The sequence below is a fragment of the Cebus imitator genome, unplaced genomic scaffold (genome assembly GCF_001604975.1).
Source record: "Cebus imitator isolate Cc_AM_T3 unplaced genomic scaffold, Cebus_imitator-1.0 Scaffold65, whole genome shotgun sequence".
In the NCBI taxonomy this organism is placed as follows: domain Eukaryota; kingdom Metazoa; phylum Chordata; class Mammalia; order Primates; family Cebidae; genus Cebus; species Cebus imitator.
This window is the reverse complement of record NW_016107380.1, coordinates 1-21,473: the sequence shown is the minus strand read 5'-3', so window position 1 is coordinate 21,473 and position 21,473 is coordinate 1. Positions and strand designations below refer to the sequence as shown.

The 21,473-nt window shown below is 40.4% G+C and overlaps 1 protein-coding gene across 2 annotated transcripts in view; it reads left to right on the top strand.

Annotated features, from left to right (window-relative positions):
- LOC108305659 (phosphatase and actin regulator 2-like) overlaps positions 1 to 21,378 on the top strand; it is a 239,032-nt gene extending 217,654 nt beyond the window's left edge. The window contains exons 3-6 of one of the 2 annotated variants that reach the window (XM_017530386.2): positions 4,522 to 4,602; positions 9,187 to 9,345; positions 15,544 to 15,783; positions 20,397 to 21,024. In XM_017530386.2, coding sequence (XP_017385875.1) covers positions 4,522 to 4,602; positions 9,187 to 9,345; positions 15,544 to 15,783; positions 20,397 to 20,938 — 1,022 coding nt within the window. In that variant the 3' untranslated portion in view covers positions 20,939 to 21,024. Of the gene's footprint in view, positions 1 to 4,521; positions 4,603 to 9,186; positions 9,346 to 15,543; positions 15,784 to 20,396 lie in introns of both variants that reach the window. The other variant, XM_017530385.2, reaches the window with a different exon arrangement.
- The last annotated feature ends 95 nt before the right edge of the window (positions 21,379 to 21,473 follow it).

The window sequence follows — 21,473 nt, the reverse complement described above, 5'->3', positions numbered from 1 at the left end:
TCTGGGGAAATGGCCTCCTGGGAAGGACAGAGGCCACTGTGCAGGGGCCACTCCTCAGGGAAGAAGCAGCAGGGCCTCAAGGAATTGAAGCCATGAGCCAGAAGGAAGTGGTCGGGAGCCAGGCACATGGGAGGAGGGACAGCCTAAGGGGGTGCGGTGAGTCCAGGGGCTAATGGAAGTGAGATGGGCAGCCATGGGAAGTCTTTAGAAGACTACCAAAGTATAAGCATAAAGTCAGGAAAATGCAGGGCAGTGCTTCCTTCACTTCCTAGAGAGAATTCGAGTGTGTGCTATTGTTAGCAGAACTGAATTGTCAAAATATCAATTAGCCCAACGCAGCGTGAAACAGAAATCATGGTTTTCCTTGATCTTGGTATAAAAAATCTCTTATGCTTTTCCAATTGGGATAAAAGTGAGAGGCCATGAGCCATTTATTTACTCAACTGGTGATAATACTTTTTATGGAGACCCCTTGGCTACTATATTCAGCTATGACATTCAGCGATCTGTGCCCACTAGTGTCTTCCCTGGCCGTATTTTGGTTACACTGTAGCTGTGTTGCATAGATTGGTGCATAGATTTTGGTGCGTAGATTGGTGTGAGCTTCAAAGTCAAAGAGCAGCTGGTGGGATATGTGGGATCAGATTCAAGCAGGCTGCCATAACAGCAGGCTCTCGGTGCTGACAGCCAACTCGTGCTGTTTTCTACTCTCAAACAACTGCCTCTAGTCTAGAGCCACAGAGAACTTGGGTTGGATTGACGCACAGAAGTTACAGGCTGCGCAATTGGACTCCTTCTCAGGAATACCTTCCTCAAAATGAGGGTGATCGATGCTGAAGTGGGCCGTGCCTTAAAGTGAGCATCTTCCCTCTGAATGATTTTAAGCAGGTGAGCACATCTCAGGAATGTTCTGAGATAGCCCCTGCTTTGTGCAGTGCGTTGGACTAGAATGACCTCGCAGATTCATTGCAATGCAAACCCCTCCGAGCCCATGAAAAAGTGTCCAGTGAATGTGCTCTGCAAACATACAGACACTATATAAACAAGAGGCAAATATTTTAAAAGGTGAAGAATGAGATACTTGTACTGCCGTGAGAGCGGTGGTTGGAATTTTGTGCCCCAGCAACATGCTTTCCATGCCCAGTCGTCTGCAGTTTGTTCTCATTGGCCCTGTACACAGGTATCCGCATTGTGTGTTACAGATGCTCTCAGCCAAAGACCAAACAAATAGCCGACGGCATTTTCCTATCAGAGCCTGTTTATAGGAGGCAGAGCAAAAGAACAAAGCTGTTGGTTTTGATTCTTGGCAGGAGGCCAAGGCTGCTGCTTCAAAGCTCCAGCGTTTACAAGGAAGAAAGAGGGAATTTTTCGTTTACAAGGAAGAAAGGGGGAATTTTTAGCTGAGACTAAATTAGAATTTAAGCAAGAGAAAACTCACAACTAAAACTAAAGAATCCTCCGGGATCCATAATGGAAAGGCAGAATAAGAAAGCCAGTGTGTTCCAGGCTCTCGGAGGGTTTTTTAGTGTAAGAATGAAAGTTTTTAAAAGTGCTCAAAGCAGAGATGACAGACAGCCTCGATTAATGATATAGAATCACACAGCATTTGAGCTGGATGCATTGTCCTTAGGGATTCTTGAATTTTGTCCCTTATTTTGTAGGTAATAGATTAGAGGCTCAGGAGCTCAAAGAGACTGCCCAGGGTCACTCAACTAGTTGTAGGAATTCAAGGACTAGAATCCAGGACTACTGGCAGCCATTTTGTGTTTTAGGCAATTTTATTTTTATTTTTTATTTTTATTTATTTATTTATTTATTTATTTATTTTTTATAAGATAGGGTTTCACTATGTTGGCCAGGCTGGTCTCGAACTGCTGACCTCAAGTGATCCACCCACCTCAGCCTCCCAATAGGCAATTTTAAAGAAGCAGCAAACAAGTAAAAAGTTTTGTTTTTTATGAGCAAAGGTCTGATGAGGAAGACAGGCACAACGATTGAATTCGGAATTGAAGTGCATTTGGTTTGTGAGAATGTAACCTGATCGCCGGGCCAGTGGCACTTGCTCTTGCAGTTGCCACCTTCATCCTGAAGCTTAGGGCAGAGCAGCCGTGACTCCCTGGACCTGTCCCCGGGAATGGAGGCCAAGACAACTGTTGGAGGGCCTGCAGAGTCCTGCCGCTCCTCAGAGCCCAGTCAAGCATGAATGGGTTTTTACAATCTTTAGGAGGCTACAGCGGTCAAGGTCCTTCTAAACCACCTGCAAAAATCTCAGCGGCGTTCCACCTGTCATTGTGAGTGTTCTTTGGCTTCCTGTGTTGATAAGGGTTCTCTCCTTTTTGACAAGAGCCTAAACAAATTGAAACTGTATTTAAATAACAGCACTCTTTTTACATAAAAGAACACCCAGTAAAAAAACAATTTCTTGCCCAGTTAACTTTGTTCATCGAAATTACTAACCTTTAAGTGAGCTGTTACTTGCTTCTGGAAGGAACAGAAAAATGGGGTGAGTGAGGACTCTCAAGGAAAGGAGGGAAGGCTTCTGTGTATGTCTCTTCTTTAACCCACACGCTGTTCTTTGTCATTCTTTTGACCATTTATTCATTCATTCACTCATTTTCCTGTTTGTTTCTATTTTGATTCTATCCAAAAGTTTGACAAAACTTACAGTAAAGGGTTTATATATTGTACGTAAAATATAAATCCAGTTAGGTTTTTGAGAAGGAGGAAACGGAGATTCCATCCATGAATTGTCATATGAAATCTGCGTTAGATACCCAGTGTTACTGTGATCTTTCTAGCAACCAGGATTTAAAAAGGAATACACAATTTCTAGTTATCAGACAGGAAAAAAATCCAGGTTCTTCACTCTGGAACCTAAGTGTTACTGTTCTGCGGTGCATGCTATTAGCAAACACTGATGGAAGACTAATGTGTACTTAATACAAAGCTGGCTGCCCAGGGCTCATCCTCCCACCCTGTCTCTCATCAGCATCCTTGCTTGAGGCCCTGGAGCCCCTGAGAAAACATGTTCTTAGTGTTATCAAAGTGTCTTCTTAGTGTTATCACACGCTCCCTTTGGATGTGTGAGGGCCTGGTTCAGGGAAATGGCTTTAGTTTAGTTGAAATGATGTTCTCTAGAGTAGTTACAGGATTCGCAGATTATGAGGCCAGGAGTAGGAATCAGGGAGCATCAGAAATCTCCTGTCCTGGAGCTGCCTGTTCTCTACCAGTGTAGCTTTCCTGCTCTTCAAAGTGCCCTAGACTTCTTGTCTGGCCCTTCTCTGCTGTGTCGAAGTACGTTTTTGAACAGACGGTCTGGAGGGAATAGAGTTCTGCAGAACACACTGGGAAACGTTGACTCAGGATTAGTAGATGACATGACCACGTGTTAATTTTATGCACGTTCTTAGCTCCTGAAAGTGAGGAATGGACCTTGTGGTTGCCTGGACATATAGAGCACAGGATTTAATACTGTACATACTCAAGGGTATCACTACTGAGATTCCGCTCCAGAGCTCCCAAGCCTCATTCTGAAGTTCTAACAGGAATTTACATTTCTTCCAGAAGGAAGAATCGGTATTAAGATGCCTATGGCTTTACATGTCTGTGAAAACTGATTATTCTTTTTTTTAATTTTTCCTGAGATGGAATTTTGTTCTTGTCGCCCAGGCTGGAATGCAGTGGCGCCATCTTGGCTCACTGCAACCTCCGCCTCCTGGGTCAAGTGATTCTCCTGCCTCAGCCTCCCAAATAGCTGGGATTACAGGTGCACACCACCATGCCCAGCTGATTTTTGTGTAGTTTTCCTAGAGATGGGGTTTCGCCGTTGGCCAAGCTGGTCTCGAACTCCTGACCTCAGGTGATCCACCTGCCTCGGCCTCCCAAAGTGCTGGGATTACAGGCGCGAGCCACTGCACCTGGCCAAAGAAAGATTATTCTTAACTGCCTTCTCCATCCTCCTAAGACCTGGGGGATTGTCAGGTAATAATATACCAGAACCCTCTAGAATTAGTGAGAATACAGGGGAAAGAGTTATAGACATATAATGTGTTGGGCTTTTGTAATAGATGGAGCAAGAGAGAAAACTCTAGACAATAGTTTGTCTTCCTGACATTCAAATGACTTACTCAGAATATTTACTGAATGTTTATGTGGCTTTTTTTTTAATGTAAGCATACATATCATACACTGCATATCCATAGAATCATACGTTTTAGAATGTAGCATTTCTAGCTTCAAAGTAAGAAGCAGCCTTTATGCTCTGTATGTAGTTGGTGTGGAATCATATGTCTGGACACTAGGCCGAAGGTGGTCATTGGAAAGACCGGGCACAGCGGCTGGGCTTGCTCTTGGCGTAGCCGTGTTGATTCAACTCCCATCACGTGTTTTGTTGAGCAACTAAGATAACTGGTTTGAGCCCTCATGTGAGCAGAATAATTGTGCTCAATTCTACTTGGAATGTTTTTCAAAGTGATCTTAAGGAATGACTTGATTCTTACTTGTGCTTGTTCTTTTTAAAAGTATTAGAAAGGAAGATATCCACAAGACAAAGTAGAGAGGAGCTGATAAGAAGGGGAGTTCTTAAGGAATTGCCTGATCAAGGTGAGGAAATTAATCATACATTTTAAATATTTTGGTCCTTCATTCTTTGGTCTTTCTTTTGTTTTCTTTTGAAATTTAAAATGATCATGGGCTTTATAAGATGAAGCAATGACTGCTGCACTCCCAAGAGCCTTGCTTCATTGCTAATGCCTTTGTGAGCTGCAGAGAACCTGAAGTATTAGAGAACTCTAGTGACTTTTCTGGTGAATCCGTCACCTTATGTCATTCTAAACCTAAAACTCTGCAAAGGTACATCCGAGGCCGATGCGGATGAGATACAAATGCTTATGACGCGTTCTCTTCCCTATTCTTGAGCTTCAGGCTTTCTATTCACATTAAACTTATGTGTTTGAGTAAATGCTAAGTTTTAGCTTGGTTCATGCCATTTGTTTCTTAAGACTACCAATGAAAGAGAAGAAAGAAGGCACACATACCTCTTGTCCTTTGCACTCTATAATAACACTGAAATATACAATCAATAAAGCATGAATAGGCAAACTAACCTAATCTGCTTTCTGCATTCTCTCAAGTAATTTTTCAATATTGTTCTCTTTTCATTTCTCTGAATCTTTCACTAGCAATGATTATTTCTATTTTTTTCCCCTATCTCTGATCTTCTCTTTTTTTATTCTATCTTCCCAAGGAGGAACTTTGTTCAAAAAAGACAAGGATCAGATAGAAACCGGTATTGACCCTCAAAAGAAGACGCTAACATTGGTTATTTCTTCAAATAAATACTACCTAAATTTAAAAATAAAAGACATTTTGTTGCAACATTGTTGATTTATCTTATGCCTCCCTTCCCCTCCCATTTACTGGGAGTAAAGTATTATTATTTTAGTTTTATGGGAACAAATGAAATGCTATTAATTTAGAATTGAAATTGAAATAATAGTACAGCTGTTTTCCTGATATATGTTCCTTGCAAAGGACTTAACATTTTTGGCATTCACTATTTATAAATCAAAATGACATGCTTTTTCCAGCATCTGAGTAATTCCAGAGTGGAGCTGAAAAATGCTTTACTGTTTTTCTCCTGATTGAAAGAAAATAGGAATCTCTGGAGTGAATAATACCATTTTCTTAAGCCCTCGTATTTTTTGGGCTGTCAAACTTTTCTTACCCTACTTTATGAATGAATTTTATGTTTTCCCTATTTTTCTATTACCTTGAAGCTACTTATTTCCTGTTTGAGACTTTTAGAGTTAAAAATGCACATTTCTAACTTTTTAAACTTAAAGGTAGGCTTGCAATATCAAAATTAATTTCCTGTCCAACGTCTTTGAAGGCAATAGAGAAATTATATACCCATTGAAACCTTAGCACTGGGCCATCAGCTTTATGAGATGGGTCAATACGTTTATTAGACATCATTTATTTAGAAATATTTTAAAGAAAGTAAAAAATGGAAAATTTTATGATTGAAACTGTTAATGAGTTTAAAGGTGGAGATTAAAAGCCCATCTTTTTTCTTAATTAAAATTCGTAGGTAGAAAAGGAATTTGCTCTTTCTAAAAAACAAGTAGCAATGGTCAATTTAAAGAAATGATTTTTATTCTGCCTAATCTGTGTAACTATTTGCCTCATAGATTATAATTTCTTGGGCCGATGTACACTTCTCAGAAATCTGACTCTCTTTGACCTTTTTATTTAACTTTTGCAGTGGAAACTAAAGGTTTTATAACATAAAAGAAGAAAACAATTTTTTAACCTAAGCATAATATAATTGGCTTAATGTTTGAGAAGTCATAAACTACTAGATTTTACTTTGCAACTTGTACATGGTCCCTGTCTAGAACTGTAGAAATTATCTAATGGTTAAAGGTTCCTAAGGATGTCGGTGGTAAATGGAGTCCTTCCCCTATTCAGCTGATGCTGGAGAAAATAGTTCTGTGATTTTCCCAGAAGCAATTATCTGGAGAATTTCAGTCTGAGAGACCAGAAGCTGCTGTTCTTGGTAACAACCTCCTTTCTGCTGCCAGTGAAGATTCGTTCTTTGCTTTGATCTTCTTGACCTTGCCTCTGCTCTTGACAGTGCCTGTCCATCAAGCCCTTTATTCAGTGAGTCAGATAGACTTTAAAAATCCCTCTAGCTGTCCTGAGTTAGACCCCATCCCATCATATCCCATACTCTCCCAACTATTATTATTTTTCCTTTTAGATTCTCTTTTTTATACCCAGACATACCTTCAACCTAAAAGTTCAGTGATTTGTCTTCTCTCCAGGGAAGTCCGTGGTCTGTCCAAGTTTACTGCTTACCTCTGCTTCTTTCCCTCCACCTTTCCCCTTAGCTTTTGACATAAGGTTGTGGAGGCGGCTTTTGCCTGTCTACCATCCTTTCCTTTTCTCCCACTGTGGACTTTTATCACTCGCCTTTTGGTTATACATGATTTTCTCTTTCCATCTCTTCCTCCTTTGACTATAATATATCCGCAATACGCCTGTTTGCTAGAAGAAGGTAACACCCTTCAAACACCGTCATGCTCCTTATTGAACCACTTGCTCCTGTTTGTGCTTCCTCTCTCATTTTACTTTAAGCTTACAACTGTGTTTCGAGTTTTCTCTTTCCTTTGCTCCTGTGAGACATATCGACTTGGGTCATTAACTGTCAACTGCCATCCAGCTCAGCACCCTCTTGCCTTCCTTTGCTCAGCGTAGATTTTCCTTACACACATACACCATATCAAGGATTTAACTTGTTTTAATTCTGAAACATGTTCCTTAACACACAATACTAGAAAACCTTTTCAATATACACACCAACTAATTAATAACTTTACATCCCCTCTGTTTTGTTCTTGAATTCCATATTTATCACAACTGTGTCTCTTTTTTCTACAGTTATTTTCATATTAACTAGCTTTATTTCATGCCTCAAAGTAAGTATTTTCCACATTGTCAACTACTTCTGTCTGTGATAATTCAATTTCTTCTTGTGCCACAACTATTAAAATTTCTCTCTAGCTTTTTCTAAATTTAAAAAATCAGTTTTTAACTAAAGAATTTTCATAATGCTTAAAATAGAATTAAATTGTCAATAACATGATGTCAGTATATTTTTATTACCAACTAAAGTCAAAGAAAACAAAGATAAATTTATATTCGAGTTACCTAAAAACTGAAGATTTTTATATATAAGCAAGTGATTTTCTATTTTCTTTGGAATTTTCCATTCTTCATTTTTCCTTTTTCTGGATATATTGTGTTCTCTTCCTTTTTATAGCTAATTTCTTGGGATTTAATAATAAGAATTGAGAATCATTTGGATTCTCTTTGGTTTGACATATAGTCTTTAAAAATTCTTATCTTAATTTTATTAGTTAAGGTTTACTTGTAATGGCATTGCCTTCAATTATTGCTTGTTTTAGTTTTACACAGGACTCAGTTATAGGTTATTGGGAGTTATATGACTAAGCAACGATTACTTTTTCATTCTAAAAATGACATAATTTTATGATTTATTAAAATGTCATGTCTGTTTTTGTTCAGAAGGCAAATGGATTTTATTGTTGAGCCAAAGCAATTCAATCATATTTAATGACAACTTGGGAAATGGTTTCTGTTTTATAAGATTGCCAAGATAAGAGTAGTAAAAAATAGAAAGAACTCTAATCAAGCATTTTTTAAAGTTTGCTCAAACCTTCCAATCGTTAATTTTTCTTTTACAATGGTAGCAAAGCCTCATAAATTTTTCCAGATATAAAATAGATTCTTTTCAAGAATCTCTGAATTAAATATTTCTGCAAGTCTCTTTCACTTTAGAAACCCGTAGGAATTATGGAAATACAGGAGTTAAAATTAGTCACTTATGATTTTGATAATATGTTCACAATTTTATCAATTATGATTTTTTAAAATTCTTTTATGATTACTTTTTCAGGTGTTTTTTTCTCGAATGTTTTCAAAATATTTTTAGGACAACTTAGGGGCTTTTGGGCTGGTTATATATAGTAATTACCTAAGTATAGTTTAATCTTTCCATAAATGAAGAAATGAAAATAAAAATAGCCTTGCTATCATCTTTTCCCTGAATACAGAATAAGAGTTATGATACTGTGTGAAGTTAGCACATCATATACTTAATATATTCTGGAACCAGTAGTACTTGGAAATTTTTATATTATCCCACTTATTGTTTGTATGTGGAATTACATTTCATGTTATTTGTGTATATGCACTCACCTTGTGTTTTTGGTGCTTGTTAAAATGTTTATTCCGTTTTCCAGATTATTCCTCTCACCATTCTGTTTCTGAATGACAAAGAAACACATAAGTATTGACTTCAACCAAACCTAAGCACTGGAACGGAGGGCCTCTGCTGCCCTGGGATTTTGCATAATTAGAATGATCATTCCTATTGTCTTGAAATGACACATAGATACTCCCTCCATAGTAGTTTTCCCCCAAGACTAAGAATTTTCTAACTGTTTTGTTTTGAATAAACTATTTGGTGAAACAGTGCAGGGCGTATTTGGTTCCCAGGGACTGAAACATGAACCCAAAGTCTACCATCCTAGTAACTGGAAAACTTGTTTTGAAGAAAGCCAGCAAGTTAGACATCTAGGTGTTTCTTTCCCATTTTAGATGGAGATGTAACAGTTAACTTTGAAAATTCAAACGGGCACATGATACCCATCGGAGAGGAATCTACCCGAGAGGAAAATGTAGTAATATCTGAAGAAGGTAATGGCTCTGTATCTGAAAAAACACCACCTCTGGAGGAAAAGGCAGAAGATAAGAAAGGTAAAACAAAGAGAAACCCATATTATTTACTTTAGTATAGCTTAATGTCTAGAGCCAGCACTTAGGCTCCAAATAGTGACTCTAAAACCAGCAGTCTGCAGAGGAAAGGTTTACAAATACAAAAAAGAAAGAAATGATGACTAGTAAAGTGAAATAGGATGATTTTCTCAGGTAGATGCATCCATTTTATAAGCACAGTGTTTGATTTTTTAAATTATTAATAAATGTTAATTAAAAGTAATAACCAGAAGGGGTGACCTCTTTAATCATTAGAGATATCTGGGAAAACTATTCTTTTTTGGGAGCTTTGTCTCAAGATCATAATGAAAGAGAAATATGAACATCTTTCTCTGCTGGTTACAACTGGCCCCGTGAGCAGTCCAGCATGGAGGAATACCAAAACCCACATGGCTTGTTCAGCCCAGCACTCTCTCCAGCAGTGGGAACTTGGCTGGTGGCATTCACATGTCCAGTATCGTAGGTTCCACATATTTCTGAGAGAGACCCAGGAATAATTCCCAGAGATGCCATAGACTGTGGTTGCTCTGCTGGCTGATTCCCACAGCCTCTGTGCAACTGGAAATTTCAAAATGTGCCAGGGGCAATTATGGTATTACCAGAAGACTTCTTTAGAGACCTTGATTCCTAGAGTGAATTTGCTATGGTAGATTGAGATACCTGCAAAATACATGTCTATCAGTGACTCCCAGAACATTCACAAATTCCTGGTCATGGATTGATGACATCTCAGTACTACTGCTGTGATGTGTAGATACCTCCAAACATGAAATGAAACTTCCATAAGAAAAGATTTTTTGGGGAGATTCTAGAAGCCTCCATGCAGCATAGAAAGGAATCCTTAGGAAATGTACTATTTCCTGTTTTGTAACGTCCGTCTCTAAGTTGAATGGTAAAATTTTGTCAAACCTAATGTGTGTTCTATGGGCAATTTGAATGCTTAGAAACTGATGAAAGTGAATTTTCTTCCTCTGTTCTTGACCCAGATCCTTGAGAGACAAAGGAAAAAAAGAGTATTTGATGACCTATTAAACACACCATTGTAACTTAAAATCATCTGCTCTGGAAGTTCATAACCATCCATTAGTTGCATATATATGAGTCTTTAAAAGTTTTAGAAGCCTGTGTTAATAATCTGTTGGAAATTTATTATTTTGCTTAATTTCAAGGGCTTTATCTAGCCTTATTCCATTGAACATTGACTCTGGTTAAGCTTATGAACACAAATTATGAAATACTTTTAATGATAATATTCCTGGAACATAAAAAGAAAGTAGTCTTAAGTAAATTTTACTGGGATTCAGTTGAAAGTATTTAGGCAAGTAGTGATGTTTTTTGTTTAAGTCTTACCGTCCTGTCTCGCCAGACTGTTGAATTTCAAATCCATCTGTGGTTTGTCCCTGGCAGCCTTTTCACATCCAAGAATCACATCCTGCATTACATAACAGTGCCATCTCTGGTGCCTGGTTGGTGTGGGGTATTCGTCACTAGACTGGCCAGACATCAAAAGAAGTGTTTCCCTTATCAACATCATAAAAACTTGCTGACAGTTTTATATGAATTAACCAACAAACCTTGATGTTCTAGAAAGAAGATAGCAGATCTTCTGGGTCCATGAATAGTTGAGAAGTGTTTTTCTTTACTTTGATTAGGACATTCCCTTCTTTCTTGTCTGATAAGGTCCCAGAGAGCCTCTTGCTTGGTCAGTAAGTACATGAGGAAGGAACTGGGAGTGCTTTATGCTACATACCACTAAGAGGTAGTGTGGCTCTCTCCCATGTGGACAGTGCACACGCCAAAGCCACAAGGGGAAGCACTCGGTATAGAAGCTACTTCCTGAGACTGAAAAGAATGTCACGTGTAACTAATATTTCAGTGTATTATGTTAATTAGAAAATGCCTTATGGCAAAGGTAATAATTTACTTCTCTAGAAAAACACATTTGTTAATTCTGAAGACCAACTCAAGCTTCACTTTTGCCTCTGTTCCTCTTCTGCTCGTGTTAGCTCACTAGCATGCCAACCCCACCATCCCACGATCTTAATTCACTCTTTATTTTGGGATACAGTGCTCCCTTTCCTTCTGCATGAAGCCAGCTTAATCAAGAGCATTAAATCATCTATTTGGTTCTATTTGCCAAACCATATCACCTGCCTTTAGAGCTCTAGATGTGTATGATATCTCTTCATAAGACAGTATCTCAATACTTTAATATTTGAAACATCACCGTCCAAGAAAGCAAAACAAATGGCATGTGGTGTCCTTCACACTTGCTCTATGAGTAGATTTCACCCAGGCCCTCTGGGCATTTCTGGGTCTCCTGAAGGGACCTGATTCTGTAGTTGGTACAGTGGTCTTGGGCCTCCTCTGCCTAATACTAAAGACTTCTTCCTCGAGGTCTTCGGGGCTCTTGGTCTCTCATTATTCTCTCTCAGCAAGTGCCTTTAAATTTATAAGAGCAGAAAAACTGACTTCCTCCCTGTTAAATAAAGCTTGGTATAAACATCAGAAATCTAATGGCTGAGCGCAGTGGCTCACGCCTGTAATATCAGCACTCCGGGAGGCTGAGGCAGGTGGATCACCTGAGGTCAGGAGTTTGATACCAGGCGAAACCCCATCTCTACTAAAAATACAAAAAATAGCCGAATGTGATGGCTGGTGCCTGTAATCCCAGCTATTCTGGAGGCTGAGGCAGGTAGAATCACTTGAGCCCAGGAGGCAGAGGTTGAAGTGAGCTGAGGTGGCCCCATTGCACTCCAGCCTGGGTGACACCCAGTCTCAAAAAAAAAAAAAGAAATCTTATAAGAATTCTTTTGAAATCTTATAAGTATCTTCTAAAAAATCTTGCTTGATATTATTTTTATTAATTTGTTGTAAAAAAAAATCTTCAGTGAAGTACCAAGTGATGAATACTTACTTGTTCCACAAATAATGAAGGTCTACCATGGGTGACACTCTACTGGGGGCCAGGAAAAGCGTAGTGAATGAAAAACGGCCTTTTCCTGAAGCAGAGTGTGGCCTTGAGGAGACCAGAATGCAAACAAGCAATTGCAATGCAAGATGCAAAGTACCATGGAAGGCCTGAGCACAGCAACCCAAGGGAGCTCACAGCAAGAACCAACATTGGTTCTCAGAGGAAGATATTTACAAACTAAGACATGAAGGAAACAAGAAGGAGGTAGGCAAGTGAAGCAGAGGAATTGGGTCAGAATTGCATTCTAGGCAGGGCGAAGACCACATGCAATCCCAGGCTTGTTCTAAGTGTCGTTGAGCTCAAACCTTCCAGTGGCCAAAGGAGCCAACCCTGGAGGTTTGGGAAACAGCTTGTTTTCCAGACCACATTGCTCAAAAGCCTAGCATCCTTATCAAGCCAGAATGACTAGGCAGCCCTTTCTTAACCTTCTCTTGAAATGATAGTACTCCTATATACCATCAGTTTATATCCTGTCTTCAGATCACATGGTAAGTGTAAAGAATCCAACTTGACTTTATTCATTACCTCCCAGCTGCAACTAAAGCATCTGTCTTCTACTGATGTGTGTGTCGATAACTATTAGACAGTCAGGCCCATTCATAGAATAGACAAAGTGTTTAAAGCATTGTGTTCGATGGGATTTTAAATTTCAGACAAAAAGAGTTTATAATTCAGTCAAAAAATTATGCTATTTGCATACCCATATGCACACCATACACACACACACACACACACACACACAACTTAATAATCACCAGAATGACAAATGTTCACACATAGTTGGTAGAGTTTGAAGAGTCAAGAGGAGTGGATCATGTTCTCCAAGGCTCCAGGACAAACTCTGTTTTCAGTATGTTCATTTTCTGCCCACGAGGTCTTGTCATTGCCAACCGATATGGTGAACCATCTCCTCCTTTCCAAACCCAGAAACTGGATTCCTTCTGGTATACCTTTAGAATTTTAAACCTTAGGCAGAAAGAAAAAATATCCCTCAGTGATATTCTATGAAGGGAGAGTATAAAACACGTGTAGAGTTGGTGGTATATAAGAGAATTAAGGTGCCATGTGTTGCAGATCTGTTTGACTTTCACCACGGAGGATGCTATTGAGCTTAGTCTCCACGCTTTATGGTATTATGCTGGGGGCTAAAGTTACAACGATGTATTTAAGGAATAGGCTTCAGCCATATTTCAGAAGATTGGCAAGTTAACGTATATGTATATATTTTAAGTTAAATGGTATAGGTGTGTATCCACTTGTATCATTTTCAAACCTAACTGACTTTTGTGATTGACTTGACTGGCTAAGACCTGCTGAGTTAAGAGGGCCACTACTATTAATACAGTATATATGGTACTCACTTAGTTGAGGAGACAAGATGTATAGACAGAAAGACAAAAATACAAAATAGCTGCTGATAGATGTTGAGTAAATGGCTCACACGATAAGCCTGAGTAAGTTCAGAGGTAGGAGAGGTCAACTTGGGCTGTGGTGACGGGAGGTGATTTTGTGGCTGAGGCAGAATCAAAGGTGAACTTTAAAAGAAAACCTTTATTGATTACCTACTGGAACTTAAGTCATCGTATGGTAATTATATATGTAGATTGATGGGGAATGTGGTTAAAAAAAATAGAAGTCCATACTTCACACTCATTAGGACAAGAAACAAAATAATAGAAATAATAATAAAATGCAATATATCCCAGTATTAAAACCCTTTCTTGATCATTCAGTAATGGGAGGACAGACTTGGTTAAGGCTCGATCTTGTCTTAACACTGTCTTATGTTTTGTACTGTGCCTCTTTTATAAGAAAATGCTGCTTAGCTCTTTGGACCAGAATGGTATTTTAGTTTAATTCTTATCAGTCACTATTAGAAAGAATATAGATGTGAATATATGAATGAATCTTCAGCATCTCCACTGTCTTTAAGTAACAGGAGACTGATACCCTTTCTCCTCTGGTTACACAAAACCTTGTGAGAAGCTGCTGTTCTTAGGTATGAGTTTTGGGTGAATTTTAGTCTTTGTCTTTCCAAAATAATTATTCGTCTTTACATTACTATACTTATAGACCTAAGTATTTCTTGGATTTGGCACCATCTAGATGTACCTACCTATAGTAGTGACAGTATTTGAAAAGGCCGGGCATGGTGGCTCACGCCTGTAATCTTGGCACTTTGGGAGGCCAAGGCAGGCAAATCACTTGAGCCCAAGAGTTCAAGACCAGCCTGGGCAATGTGGCAAAACCGCATCTCTACAAAAAATAGCAAAATTAGCCGGGCATGGTGGCAAACAACCTGTGTTCCCAGCTACACGGGAGGCTGAGGTTAGAGGATCACTTGAGCCCAGGAGATTGAGGTTGCAGTGAGCCATGATCATGCCACTGTACTCCAGCCTGGGTGACAGAGCAAGACCCTGTCTGAAAAAAAAATTTTTTTTGAGATTTTCTTTCATACACACACATACACACACACACACACACACACGCACACACACACACACAAGAAAGGAAGGAAAGGGCAGAGGAAGTTATTGTAGAACAGGAAGCTGCCAATGTACTGGGAAAGCTTTAGAAAATTTTGCTAATAGAAGATGATTCATTCCAAAGTGCATTGTTGCCTCATGTAAAAGATTCTCCAGAGTCTCTCTCAGCTTAGAAAATAATTGGTTTTTGACTGCAGCGAGACTGAGCACAAATCCCTTTCAGCTGGATCAGGCTTGAGTTCTCGAGGGTAACTGTGAGTCCAGCAGTTGCTGCAGCTGTCAGTCCTCACCCCACAGCAATGACTGTCACACGCTCTTCTGCCACTCTCCAGGGAGCCTTCAACTTTGTTAAATCACTGTTTGTTCAATTTAAACGTAGCACTTCATGCCCGCATCATCATCCAGCAACCCCAGATTCAAGGCTGGAACTGAGGCCTCTGACTTGCAAACATTTACACACATCCTCAACCTAACTTCATCAAAGTAGTTTGTACAACCGATTTTATTAAAGGGTGATTCACGTACCCTGAGAACACATCTCAGTTTGTCTTTCAGCCTTCGTTTTCACCCCAAACTGTGTTCTGTCTGGTGCAGAGCGCCATGCTGGTTCCCAGGTGCCAAGCAGCCTCGCTTTGTGTCCACTATCGTCACGTCTCGCTCCTCGTGTTTATATGGTGTGTGTCTGTATCAGTCTGCTTCTGTTCACTTTCTCATTTATAGAGAACACTGAAAACCACTCTGAAACACCGGCAGCTCCTGCTCTACCTCCTTCTGCTCCTCCTAAGCCTAGACCCAAACCTAAACCCAAAAAATCACCTGTGCCTCCGAAAGGGGCCACTGCTGGGGCCAGCCACAAAGGTGACGAAGTGCCTCCCATTAAAAAAAATACCAAGGCTTCTGGTAAGCAGACCCCCGTCCCTCCACCCAAGCCAACAAGCCGAAACACAACCCGAGAGTCTGGTGAGTATGCCCCCAGTGTCCTGTGGGGTCACTTCTAGGGTGCCTGGCTCTGGGATGGGGCTAATTGTTTCTTCTATGTGTGATGGGCTTTGGTGTCTTAGGACCTTACACCAGCAGATTCAGCTCTGACACAAAGAATGCCCAGGAGATTCCTTTGTTGCTGTCTACCAAAGGACCATCAACTCATTGAAGAGTTCACCTCATTAGCTTTTGAGTGAATGTACTGGTTTGAGTGTCCACTGTCAGCACCAGTTGAAGGATACTTGGAGTAGTATGCCCGGTGGATGACAATGATCTGATATACTGATGACATTATTTAGACATTGACTGACCTTCTACCTATATGAGTTTATGGATGGCTTTTTGGCTTGGATTTTCTTTCAAAATATCTTAGGTTTGCATGTAAAAATGTGACAATTATAACTTTGATACATTTGCTGGATGTTAATGTGTTAAATCCTCAGCATCCATCGTCATCTCCCTCCTGATAAATGAAAAAAAGGGTTCATATGACCTGTTTCAGCTCCACCCCACCACTTTCTACTGCAGTCAAAACTGTTTCAGTGGAGCTGAAAGTTACCTTCTCAGGGCTCCACACCTTCCCTGTAGACTTGCGTGTTCTAGGGCAAAGCATCCTGGTGTCCTGTGGTTTTAAGTTGCTATTACAGATCACCAGTGGATGTTTGAGTGACCTGCAATACCTTCATGCAATACGTATCCAGCTTTGCTTTACAATCAGATATGCTCAATGCAAAGTGGAAACTCCCATTTTTCTAGTGAAGAGGAATAAAGATGCCTACCGTGTACTTTACCTTTTAAAAGGACATTAATCAGGCCAGGCCTGGTGGCTCACACCTGTAATCCCAGCACTTTGGGAGGCTGACTCAGGTCCCTCACTTGAGGTCAAGAGTTTGAGACCAGCCTGGTCAACATGGTGAAGTGCCCCCTCTGCTAAAAATACAAAAATTACCTGGACATGGTGGTACACACCTCTAATCCAAGCTACTTGGGAGGCTGAGGCAGGAGAATCGCTTGAACTCAGGAGGCAGAAGTTGCAGTGAGCTCAGATCGTGCCACTGCACTCCAGCCTGGGCGACAGAGTGAGACTCCATCTCGAAAAAAATCTTACTATCCTTAAAATTAATAGCAGCTTTCTAGCAGTTGTCTGCCAGGATTTGCCTTGGTGTTGATCTTTTCCCCTCATAATGTATGCCCTTAATGCTCAAATTCAGAGAGCGGTTTAGTTGACAGTATAACAGATCTCTGAATGCCAGTAGACGTCCCTCTCCCTGTGCTCCTCCCTTCCCACCTTTGACCTTTAGTGTCTGGGTCTCCTCTAATAAGCTCTAAACTGAAATGTCCCAGAATGGTGTGCCAACAGTGCCCAGTGGCCATCGCCTCAGGGGCCAGCTGTCCTCACCCATCAGAGTCCGTTCATGTTGGGATCTGTGTGTTTTCCAGACTTCCTAGCAAACCCTAGGAGCATTGCTTAAAATAAGGCAGGCACTGATCTACTTCCTGAAGAACAGCCCCAAACGATCACTCTGTCATTGGGAATTAAGCTCCTGTCTTGCACTAGCTTCTCCACTTTCCCATTCTCCACATGGTAGTGGCTCACTCTGAACTCGGCTTGGACTCTCTTTACTTCCCTGAGAAGAAAGCCGATGATTCACACAAGGACAGAGAGCAGCTTTCATGAGCGATTTTGAGGTTTTCTCTAGATATTTTGTTTGAAGACTGATTTAGGCACTCATGATGTTCCTAAGAGAATAGCACAGTCATTTTAGTCATTGTATTGTAAAAGGCCCGACCTTTTTAGAGGCTATCACAGAGAAACGGGGTTGCATTTAAGTACACCAACAAGGCCATCATGTAAGGATCGTTTTATCCAATACTGATAATATCCCTTGATGATCCGACTGATACTCCGTTTGTGAACATTTAGAACTTTCTGCATGGTAACTTTGTTTTATTTGAATAATATGGACCTTCCAGAAAAGTTTGTTCAAATGCAGCTCTTGATGTTCAATCCAATGATTTAAGTTCTTAAAGCAGTCATCAGTTAAGATTCTTTTCTCTATTATTAAGTTAGTATAAACCTCCACCTGCCCAGGTATCAGTTTTAGAACATTCAGCCTCTTTGCTGGGGAAGTAGGGGTAAATCTGCTTGATTTTGGTTTCTCATTGTTACACGTTATTAACAACAAACATACTTAACAGAAGAGAGGTGGCATGTTTTTATTATGCCCTTAATTCAAGGTAACTTAAGCAACATGTTTGCTTTCAACAAAGACCTGTCATTTAAGAAGGTTCTTTAAAAAAAAAAAAAACTATAATGTGGCTTGAATTTGCACTCTGAGCATTGAAAAAAATATTTTTCCTCAAGCCAAGCTAAAATTAACTTTTCTGTTAACGATGAAAGACTTTTCTTGGCCGGTCATCATGGCTCACGCTTGTAATCTCAGCACTTTGGGAGGCTGAGGTGGGCAGATCACCTGAGGTCAGGAGCTCGAGACCAGCCTGTCCAACATGCTGAAGCCCCTCTACTAAAAATACAGAAATTACCCAGGCATGGTGGCAGGTGCCTGTAATCCCAGCTACTTGGGAGGCTGAGGCAGGAGAATCACTTGAACCCGGGAGGCAGAGGTTGCAGTGAGCCGAGCTTGTGCCACTCCACTCTAGCCTGAGTGACAGACTGAGACTCTGTCTCCAAAAAGAAAAGAATTTCCTTTACAAATTATTAGAATTGATATGTGGAAAGAATTCTGTTTAACTTACCTAAGAAAATAATTGAACATGGTTAGGCACCAAATCCTTAGCGTTTTTGTTGTGAAAAGTAAATGTAGAATGGATGTTGATTGAAGGAGTCTGCTTAATGAGTTTGACTTCTAGGCTAGGGAAGGTTGTTTTTTATAAAGATGTATTAACAAGTTTAGATCTGGGGGAGAACAGTTCTATTTATGTATATCTTAAACCATAAAGACCCTAAAACCATAGGGACTCCTTTTAAGCCTGGAACCTGTCACTAAAAGAGACTGGCTTCTTTAGTATCAGTCTAATCAGAATTAATGAAGTTTTACATCTCATTGTCTATTCTTTTATTTATTCTTCATCTCTTCACCCTCCCAATTGACTTCAATAAAGTCATAACCAGAGGTAAGTTACAATAATATCTGTATACAGTGTGGATTGGCTTCATGATACTAACAAGGTATTTTCTAATCGTTCTATGAAAGCTAGTTGAACCCTCATGAAAAGAAGGAACTTACAACATTATAGCAGAAGAAGCCATTACGAGAAATTTATAGGTCATAAAAGTCTTGAAACAGAAGAGTATTCTCAGAGGAGTTTATTTTATCATCATGTATTTACTAAGATGACATAAAGAAAGGAGTAGTTAATCTTTTTGTTCTGAAACTGTTTGGGTTGAGGGTGCCCTATCTGTAAGTAGGCAAATATACTGTAGCGATCCTCCAATGAAGATCTTCTGGGACCTTAAGCATTAAGGAAGATTACATTTGTGAAAGTGGGGTCAGAAGACCTGAGAATGATATTCTTTCCCTTAACATTATTTAGGACCAGGCATGGTCCTGTCTATAATCCTTTGGAGTCACCAAAGCCTCTCACTTTGCGAGGCTGAGGTGGGTGGATCCCTTGAGCCCAGGAGTTCAAGACCAGCCTGGCCAACAGGACAAAACCCTGTCTTAACAGAAATATGTTAAAAAATTAGCTGGGCATGGTGGCACACACCTGTAGTCCCAGCTACTCAGGAGGCTGAGGCTGGAGGACCACCTAAGACCAGGAGGCAGAGGTTGCAGGGAGCCAAGATTATACCACTGCACTCCAGCCTGGGTGACAGAGCAAGACCCTGTCTCAAAAAAAAAAGAAATTAGGAGCAACCCATGTAAATATATTTTGTAAAAAACAAGTTTTTTCCAGGCTTTTGATGTTTTGAAGGGAGTATACCTTTCCTGTGTGGCCATGGGTTTTCCCTTTGCCCCATCTCTACTGCAGATGGAAGTAGAGGCCAGCATGGCAAGCTTCCTTCTCTGGAGCTACGGGAACAGCTGGATTGCATTTTACTCTTTTAGCAGTAAGATGAGTGATTTTGTTTTTGACCCAGAAAGGAGCTGGATATATACTCCAGCCTCTTCTGAATACGGGCCACCACTCTAGTCCTAGAAGGACATCATACAACATGTATAATTTATGATGAGCCCAGCTGTGTGCTGCCCCCAGCTAGCTGCTGGTGTTTGTCCTCTGCATACCATAACATTCCTTCTTGAGAGCAGACTGGGCTTTCTCAAGTGACCCATAGACAAGGAGCAGAGGATTCTCCCTTTGGCTGGCTCAGCTAAAGACTAAAGGTGGGAGAAGACAGAGGGTTCCTGTTCCTCCAAGTTTTGTCATAAACATCACTTACTCCTTGCTGGATTGTAGGATGGGAGGGACAGAAGACAAGATCATTATCTTTATTGGCCTATTTTCTCTTACTCATTTATTTGACAAATTTTAAAGGGAACATTTTAAATGTTGTTGACAGTTACATCTTAGTTACTTTATTTTAAAAAGCATTGTATTTGATTTTTTAATGCAAAGTCTCTCTGTTGTAGCTGGCTCCTCTCATTCAAAAAAACAAACTGGCTCTAAAGCATCAGCTTCGCCATCCACTTCATCCACCTCATCTCGTCCCAAAGCTTCAAAGGAGACAGTATCTGGCAAAACAGGGACAGTGGGGACCACCAAGGGCAAGAAAAAAACTGGCAAGCAGGCAACGTCTTCTCACCTGTCCTCAGACACAACCACTTCTGGCACATCCAGCCTGAAAGGAGAGCCTTCGGAGACCAGAGTGGAGAGTCTCAAACTCGAACAGACTGTCCCTGGAGCCGAGGAGCAGAACGCAGGCAAATCCAAGTCCACGATCCCTCCAACCCCTGTGGCTCCCACACCTTCTCCTCCTGCCCCTCCTCTCCCTCTTGAAGATCAATGCATTACTGCCTCAGATACTCCCGTTGTCCTGGTCAGCGTTGGAGCTGACCTGCCCGTCTCTGCCTTAGACCCAAGTCAGCTTCTTTGGGCTGAAGAGCCAATGAACAGAACCACTCTCCACTCAGGCACTGACTTAAGTGTTAACAGAGAAAATGCAAAATGGTAAGTTGGGGAACAAGCTCCCTATTTTATCTGAGAACTAAAGATCACTAATGTATTGTGCTGGACATGAAGCAAACAGGTTTGCTTTCTTTTATAATTTAACCTACTGAGTGTTAGGCATACATATGATCCAACCATTGGTAGAGCCAACAAATACCACTTGAGATCGGTGTTTTCAAGTACAGTTAGAGCCTGCCTCAGCACTACCCAGCGGTCCTCAGTTCCCTTCTCTTTCCTTTCAGTGCTTATTTTAAATCTTTACCACGTGGGTCCAGTCTGCTCACCCACTCACATCAGCAAGTTACTGAGCTTTCCTCTTCTCCAAGAACATAAAGAAGATCAGACGAGAACTCTCAAATTGGAACTCTTTTTTCTCCAGCAGTAGAGTTGGCCCCCTTCTTGTTCCTTTAAATTCCCACCCAGGTGAAATGTTAGGTCCTCTGTGAAGCCATTCAGTACTTCCAGACAGAATTGATTATTGTGTCTGCTATCTGTAGACAACCCTTTTTCCTACCTGTGGGACAGAATTAGCCAACGTA